Genomic DNA, 9044 nt, shown 5'->3' on the forward strand with positions numbered 1-9044 from the left:
AGTATATTTAATGGTCAAAGTTCTATGAATGCAATGTATATATGTCTCATTTGTTATGATTAAGGTGCCATTAACCTTGTAAATCTTGTATAATTAATTATTCCTTCTGTTTGTAAAATTCCATAATGGAATATGTACTCACTAAGAAATGGTCTTATTTCAGCTACATTTAGATCTCAATACCTAAAAAGGGGTGTGGGGGCACTTACCCCCCACTACTGTTGTCCCTCCAAGATTCTCCCTAGCAGGGGTTCTAGGGTAGTGCTCCCAAATGGAATTTTTTAGAAAATTGCATTGTAAAATTATATAATTTTTTAGTCAATCTAAATCATTCATCATTAGGTCATAGAAATTATGGTAGGATTTGTTTCCTTAGAAGAAAACACATTTTAATGAGGGCATTGTATTAAGATTGCGACAAGACAGAAAGTTCAGATAAAAGAATAGACGATGTTGAAATAAAGACAAAAAGTGAAGGGTGTTAGTGATGTATTGTAAACTCTATTGAAATTTATATAGACCAGTGCACATCTCTTCTTGTGTTTATTTTCTTCTCAAAAATATATTTCCACATAAATATTATATTTTTCGTATATTCTTTTATTTCCTTTGTTTTCCCTAATTTGTTTTCCTATTATCTCTATTTGGTTATGCATTGGATCAATAATTATAATTACTAAAACTAGATTATCATTCTATAGATGTTTACCTTTATTTCAAACTTTATTTACTTTGAAGAAGTTCATAAATGAAACTTTAAAACTTTTCTTCCATGTTCCTTTTCATTATTTACCTCAATCTAGTTTGTTTTTCTATTTTTGGTTTATCTTAATTTTTCCTTAGCAAAGATTTTAGTCTTTATGATATTTCCTTTAAATAAGGGTTTGTGAACTTCATCCTACGGAGGGGAGGAGATGTTCAATTGCTCAAAAACATATTGTAGAAAGATCACCCACAAATCAAGATATTTGCATTTTGAAATAGACATAAATTTGGTTGAACTATATTAGCTGATTCAAAAAAATGATCCTATAATATAACATATTTGTAAATTAAAAAAATATATTAATAGGAATCATTAGAGATCAAAATAAATTATAATAAAACATAATAAATTTTAAAATAAAAATCAAATAATATAAAAAATTAAATTAAATACTATAATTTTTAAAATAATAAAATGTACAATTTCATCCCTTAAAATTATATTTTATGCATCAAATTATTTAATAAAACAAAAACACTTAAAAAAATCTTCATATACACCGATGAAGAAAAAACACAAATACACTAGAAAAGCTAAAACCAAAGAATCATTTTGAATTTCATATATTACCCCTTGAAATGTTTCTGTCATCATTAACACCAACAATTTCTAACACACCTCATGCTAATAAATTTGCATCGGCCATATACTAAAAGAAAACTTTGTCATTATACTAACAAAACCCTCTATACAGTTGTATCTACTTTCATCTATTAACCTCTTATACACCCATCAATAGCTAAAATTACAACATCATAAAAATCGAAGGCTCTCTTTCTCACCCTCTTATTTAAAGTCAATACTCCAATCACAACAGAGAATCCCAAACCATAACTCAATCCAAGTCCGACTGCCCATCCTATCATTTCACCATCTGAATTCTTTGCTTCACCAATTCTCTCAATACTTGTGCAGTTGCCATAGCCAGAAGAGTTGTTGCAGACGCTTATATTGGTAAATGGAATCCCACTTAGCTTAAGATTGCCTAAGTAGGACGACTCCCCAAAAGTTAGGAACTGTCCTCCATGGGGTACTTTTCCATCAAGCATGTTGTAAGATAGATTCAAGAACTCCAAATAACTCAGGAACTCAAGTTCTAAGGGAATGTTGCCATTCAACCTGTTTAGCGAGAGGTCCAGAGACTCTAGTTGTTCCATGTGTCCCAATGTTTTTGGGATTCGGCCACTGAGATGATTCCTTGAAAGGTTAAGGGCTATGAAGCCTTGAAGAGATCCCATTTTAAAAGGAATGCTCCCTGATAAACTGTTGTTTGAAAGATCAATACATTTAAGAATAAAGAGAACTTTCACAAATTCAACATCCCAGCCTTTCCAGGAAATTTTGATCTGATTTGTATATGTAGCACCACTTGAACTGTATTCTTCGAGATGGTTTGAATTATTCTGCGATGCATTGACCATTGCAAGCAGGTTTGTAAGGTTGCTTGGAATAGCTCCTGAAAGGTGGTTGCCAGAAAGATCCAGAATTTGAAGATTCGGAAGGCCAATTACCTGGCGTGGGATACTGCCATGAAAATGATTATACCTTAAGACCAACACATGCAGCTGTGATAGCTTTCCAATCCAGTGGGGAAGGGTGCCTTCCAAATCATTATTTCCCAAATCCAATACTTGCAGAGATCGGCCTTCTGAAATGGATGAGGGAATAACTCCTCTCAAATGATTACCATTGAGCTTCAATGTATGCATGTTTGTAATGTTGCCCCACTCTGCTGGCAATTTACCTTCCAGATGATTTTCTGCTAAATCTAGAACACTAAGAGAAGAACAATTCCTGGTTAAATGAGGATGAATGACACTGCTCAGCGTATTTTTTGAAAGGTCAAGAACCTGCAAATATGGAGTGCAAATAGAATCTGGAATCGCTCCGCTGAGGTTATTCCGCGACAAGGATAAGAACCTTGCATTTTCAAGATACGCACCGATGTGACTAGGAATAGAACCATTAAACTGATTCATCGACAGATCTAGCAGGTAAGCACCAGCAGGAGGAAGAGGAAGAGAACCTTCCAAGCTATTATTGTGCAAATCTAGATAGTCAAAATACATGGGTAAGGTTAGTCTAGATGGCAATGACCCAGTTAATTGATTACAGCTAAGGTTCAAACTATAAAGGCTGGGTAAGTTCCATATCCAAGATGGAATATTTGTTTGGATACTGTTAGCAGATAGGTTTAGATATTCCAAGTCGTATTGGGTCACAAGAAACGATGGAATTCTATCTAAATTGCAAGAGCCTAATGCCAAAGCGGAAAGATTAAACTGCGGAATCCATGTTGAATCAATGTTTACAGTTAACTGATTGTAAGAAAGATACAGGCTATCAAGACTAGTGAGATTATCGAATACGGAAAGGGAAATGAGGCCGCTTAAACTATTGGACTGGAGCAAAAGGCTTCTTAAGTTAACAAGATCTGAAATTGTAGATGGAATCGTACCATTCAATTCGTTGGCATTAAGGTGAAGACTAACAAGAGAAGAGAGTGAGTCCAACGAAGGGGGGATTGCCCCTGTTAACTTGTTGTAGGACAGCTCCAAAGAAACAAGTTTAGAGAGATTGACTATGGACAGAGGAATCTCACCTTCAATTCTGTTATCTGACAGATATACACTCTTCAAGGACGACACATTCCCTATAGCAGATGGAATCTCACCTTCAATTCCGGTATACGACAGATAAAGACTTTCCAAGGACAACGCATTCCCTATAGCAGATGGAATCTGACCTTCAATTCTGGTATCTGATAGAAGAAGATCCTTCAAGGACGACATATTCCATATAGAAAATGGAATCTCACCTTCAATTCCGGTAAGTGATAGATCAAGACTTTGCAAGGACAACAAATTCCCTATAGCAGATGGAATCTCACCTTCAATTCTGGTATCTGATAGATCAAGACTTCGCAAGGACAACGATTTCGCAATAGAAGCTGGAATCTCACCTTCAATTCTGGTATCTGAAAGACGAAGATGCTCCAAGCATGAGATATTCCATATAGCAGATGGAATTCGGCCCTTGATGGCTGTCCCTGAGAGATCAATGCTGGTTAGTGACAAAGAAGACTTTCGTTGTCCAATGAAAGAAAGGTCTCTTCCAAGATCGTAATTCTCAGAGAGATCAAGAGAGACCAAGCGCCCAGTCACATTGTCAAACCAAGCTGGTATATGTGCTGACAAATAGTTCTCTGATAGATCGAGATGAAGCAGAGAGGTGAGGTTGAGAAGGGAATTGGGAATTTGTCCTCCAAGCCCACAGTCAGACATGCTGAGTTGTTGAAGGTTGGATAGACTGCCAACAACTTCACCCCACTCTTTGTTTACAGAGATGTTCACTTCAGCAAGAGAGAGGTATTCCAAGCTCACCAGATTTGATAAGCTTTCCAAACTCACGTAAAATTCACTTACATCACCCAGAAAGGATTCATTTACATAACCAGCAAATGACAAGTCAAGAAAAGTGAGACTCTCCAACTTTCTATTATGGGGAGGACTGAATTTACCCTTGAAGAGGTTGTCACTGAGATCGAGGTGCTCCAACCGTGCAAGTTGGAACAGCGATGAACTGATGTTACCTTCCAAATTGAATCCACTCAGATCCAGTCGAGAAACATGGCCTGTGCGGAGATTACAACTGACTCCTCTCCACGTGCAGCAATTGAATCCGTGCCAGGAAGTTAGAGTGTTATACTCATCTACAACTGCTGCCTTGAAATCCAGGAGAAGATTTCTTTCAGGGAAGGGGCATGCAATTGCAGGGGAACTGAAGCAGCATAATATTGTTATAATTGCAAACATAGCTTCCATTGTTTTGGAAACTAAAATTCTTATTATCTTTACTTTGAAAGAAAAGAGATGATCAGAAATCATGGGAGACGAATGATGAATATATCTCTAACTGTGGTTTAATGTTGTTGTGTGAAGAGTGTCGCGTATGCAAAGAAAGAGTGTCACATCAACACTAACATTTTTGCCATTTTCAATGGGTGGAAAAGTCATGTGAAGGTAAGGCACAACAAATTCGAGGGTCCAATTTGAATGTGATGGGTATCGTGTAAAACAAGAATATGGCGTGTCAATATGGAAAATTAACTATGTAAATTGTGACTATATATTTTTCATTCCAATTATTTCCAACATTGACTGACAATTTTTATTAGACTTAAATCCCGTGCATTTCTTTTCCACAAATATTCGTATCGACCAGGAAAAGCTTTCACATAAAATTGAGATCACTGGAAAACATAGACCAGATCATACGCCTCACACAAAAGTAGAACATACTTAAAAAATACAAGAATAATAAAGAAATCAGGGGCACAAACTAAATTTTTGGAGTTGAGATGTTTTCAGGCCAAGCATTTAAAAAAAAAATTCTATGTTGAATATCAAGCAATTTTTTTAATTGTGGTTTATTCATTAACTATTTATCATTATAAAATTATATAGGTAATAGAGTTTTGATAAAAAACTAATTTTATTTTATGATTAAAAAATTAAATATGATTATATAGTAATTAAATTCAAGTTTCTAATATATTTAAAAAAAAATTGTTTGTGAATCTCATATATTAAAAAAAAAATCATACATAGAGTGGAAACATCATTTTTGTCCAAACTCATCCAAGGATTGGCAACAAAATTTCAAATTGCTTTGTTTTAATTTTTTCTTTAATTTTGCTAATGTTTATATTTATCCATATTGTAATAGAAAAGATTGTATATTCATGTCCTCTTCTTTTATGTTTTAGGCCTAATTTGATTAGGTTATCTTTTATGTATTGATTAGTATATGTCCTGACATAATTTTACATCGAATTTCAATGATTTTATCCCAATCTCATTTCATCTCCATGCATCTCAAAGGTATGAACATAATCAATAATCTCCACCATTAGTTGGCATGATTTTTTCATAGTCCACGAAGAATTGATATTATTACTTTTGATTTTAACAATGGATATTTATGAATTGTCAGTTTGATTTTAACTAAGTGTGACCCAAAATTTTCATTAAAAAAAAAACACAATTAAAACCAAAAGTAATCATATCAAATCTCCACCATTCATCATCCTAGATTACACCCACAAATGCATAATTCATGTAGGTCACTTGCATACATGCATATTTGAACCTAACAGTTTAAATTGGATTAGATAATTTCATTCCTTTTTTACCATTATTATTCAATTAAAGTCTAATTTATTCCACATTACAACCTAGGTTAGTGTTTGTAAGGACTAATTTCACTTCATTTAAATTATCATGAGATAATCAAAATAATATTTACATGAAAATATAATAGAAAGATCATGTAACATCCTAGTAAGGGCATCATTAGCTTGCAACATCATTCTAGGTGTCCTACATACTTGCTTAATGTCTTTAATCCTCATTCATTGCCATTAATTTAGTCTACTTAATGCACTATCTAATAAGAACATAACCCTTGCTTACTAAGTTCCTAGAAATGGTGTCTATAAATACCACCCTACTTGATTCATGTGGTACTAAAGAAGATTATGCACTAGTGTTTTGTTTATTTTGATGAATAATAGTTCGTGGCCGAATAATTGTATTAATAAAATGAAAATACATGAAAGTTTACAACCCAATTCAGTGTGGGAACTAGTAGGAAAGAATCGGGTGAAGAAAAGCTCCAGTCTTGCCCAAGGAAAAATAATTCCTGGAAATAATCAGGTAATACAATAAATGGCCAGATGCCAATATAGAAAATTACAATTGATAATTCCTATCGAGAACACCATACTCGTTCCATTGCTGATGGATGCATAATTTGACTACAATGGAGTCATATTCTACTCATATTGAGATGGTGTTGTTCTGAGTAAGACATGACGAAGACCTCCACCTGAATCCTACAGAGTCAGATTGTCAAAACAGAAACCACATTCTTCCTGCACACTATTAGGCTAGTTTGAATTGAGAATTACGAGCAACTGTAACCCAAAATTGATAAATTCCCATGTTTTGTCTTAATACCAACATTTCCATAGATTTCCACTATGAGAACATACCCAAAGATTTCAAGACAAGATAGATCAATATACTCTCAAACCTTCCTGACAAAAACTTACCGATGCATCGAAGATGAATCAAGGTAAGCAAGACCCAAAGCAAGATTTAGTTGCCAAATCTAAGTATCCATAGCATAACCCAGTCTAGGGTCGTGATAGTCATAGACAAATTTAGGAGACCTAGCCACGAAAAACTAATAAAGGAAGAGAGAATCCCAACCTACATCTACCTACAAGAACGAGGATATAGACACGTTTGAATTGGAAATTTAATTTAAATCATGGTTATAACCAACTTGGGTTAATTGTAGATTAATCATGATCTAATGATTGGGGGGTTAAATTTTAAATCTATTTTCAATTAATTTTATTAGACATGTGACTTCATTGTTTCCTTACAGTCATATAGATGTGAATTCTTTATTTCTGGAAATCTTATTTGCAAGTGATTTATGCATTTGATTGCTTTAAGAAAAGATTGCTCATTTAGGATCTTGTGTTATAGTAGCTACAATCAAGTTTAAATTTCGTTGCAATTTTGGTGAGTTGTCATTTGTCTTATGATGTATACCATCTTAGTTTGGTGTCGTTGTATAAACCCTGTGGATGTGAGCCATTGTGTGTTATGTTTCCAAATGGTCAATCCTGGGTTAGTGATGGTGAATCCTTCACCGGTTGTATGCCAGGATTAGATATGGCTATCAATTTCGCCATAGAGTTCTCATAGAGAGACCTTTCCTGTTAGTGTCCTAGGAGAGAGAGTGGCTTTCGAGCAGGGGCCACACCCGAAATGGTTGGCAGGATAACCCCTTGAAAGTCAGTTAATAAGTGATAACCTAATAATTGATTAGGGGGTGGGTAGTTATTAATTTAATTAAGATATTGTACCTAGCACATGGTTGAGTGCTTGTATAGGCTCAAGGTGTTGTGGGAAGGCCTAGAATGGCAGACCTATGACCTTGTCTTCATGAAAGGTTGGTAGGGTCTGCATGATGCTTAGATGGACCCGAGGGTTCAGGGGAGGTTACCAGGATAACCCAGGATGGGGGCCAGGACCTATGGAGACCTACCTAGGGTAACCATCTTACGCCATGTGATGACACTCTCTCTTTAGGGTCACTAGTGTCTTGTGAGTTGAGTCACTTGAGTTCTGCGGAGTCATGTGTACTATTGTTCTTGCCTTATTTCTTGCTTGAGGGTCTTCTGCTATCTCCTAGCACCGTTGGGTGGTTCCATTATGGGATCACATGGTCGGGTGGTAGTGCCACTTCCCATCGGATATCTTGGTCCTTACCTTCTTACGAGGATTGGCTTGTCTAGTGGTTCTTGATTCATGAATCTTGTATCAGCTCATGTTTGAGATTATTGTACAGTTGTGACCATGTGGTCATTCTATTATTAAACTTTGTAACCTTGGCATTGTAACCTATGTTCTTAATTCATTCTATTGAAGCTATGTAATTTATGGAATGTTGTAATTTGAAGTTTAATGGAATGTATGTTATTTCAGTTATCTTTCATCTTATGTATAAATGAATCATTGGAAGTATATATGTTGTAACTCTTTAAACCTATCTATTTGAAATCAGTTATGAGTTTGAGTTAATTAATCGTTATTGTTTTTCCCTAATTTAGATGGATAATTGGATTAACATTGTGTTGTAGTTCGAAGTAATCTTCATTGGTAACCCTTGAGGATGTCATTGTTAGACTTCTTCTTGTGTTATTATATGTGCAATATTATAATTAATGCACTTAATCTTTTAAAAAAAAATTATTTCACCCTTTAGTTGCCTTGTAGCATTGTATTCCTTTAGGGTTTCTGGCAGGGCATTACACATATATATAAAAGAGCTTGCAATCATAACGATATAGATGATCAATTTTTACTTTAGATTTATATATAAAAGGTTTATACACTGAGATGCACCCATATCAACAATGCAATGACCTTACACAATACAACAAGTAAGCAATAAATAAGAGATTTGAACCAGAGCAACCAAAGAAAGGATCAATGTTATTGGAATCAGTAAGGTAAAAATGAAGAAAGCATTCTGAGTTGTAGTCAAGGTCACAGTCAGAGTATCTTCTATTAATAAACTATTCACAAAGCAATCATCTTCATTGGAAAAGGCACAAGGTCATATCACATACAAAAAAGAGAAAAATCTATTAGATTGAGTTGCTTATGTGCAAGAACAAGTTAAAATAGTCAAAAGA

General features: G+C 34.7%; 1 protein-coding gene across 1 annotated transcript; it reads right to left on the reverse strand.

Moving 5' to 3' along the window:
* Positions 1–1479: 1479 nt before the first annotated feature.
* On the reverse strand, positions 1480–4590 carry LOC131857880 (receptor-like protein EIX1). Its single transcript, XM_059210653.1, has 2 exons — positions 3657–4590; positions 1480–3527 (listed from the first exon to the last, which is right to left on the reverse strand). Exons 1-2 carry the CDS (start codon positions 4588–4590, stop codon positions 1480–1482), a joined length of 2982 nt encoding a protein of 993 aa, XP_059066636.1.
* Positions 4591–9044: the final 4454 nt, after the last annotated feature.

This window comes from Cryptomeria japonica, chromosome 8 (assembly GCF_030272615.1).
Source record: "Cryptomeria japonica chromosome 8, Sugi_1.0, whole genome shotgun sequence".
Taxonomy (NCBI): Eukaryota; Viridiplantae; Streptophyta; class Pinopsida; order Cupressales; family Cupressaceae; genus Cryptomeria; species Cryptomeria japonica.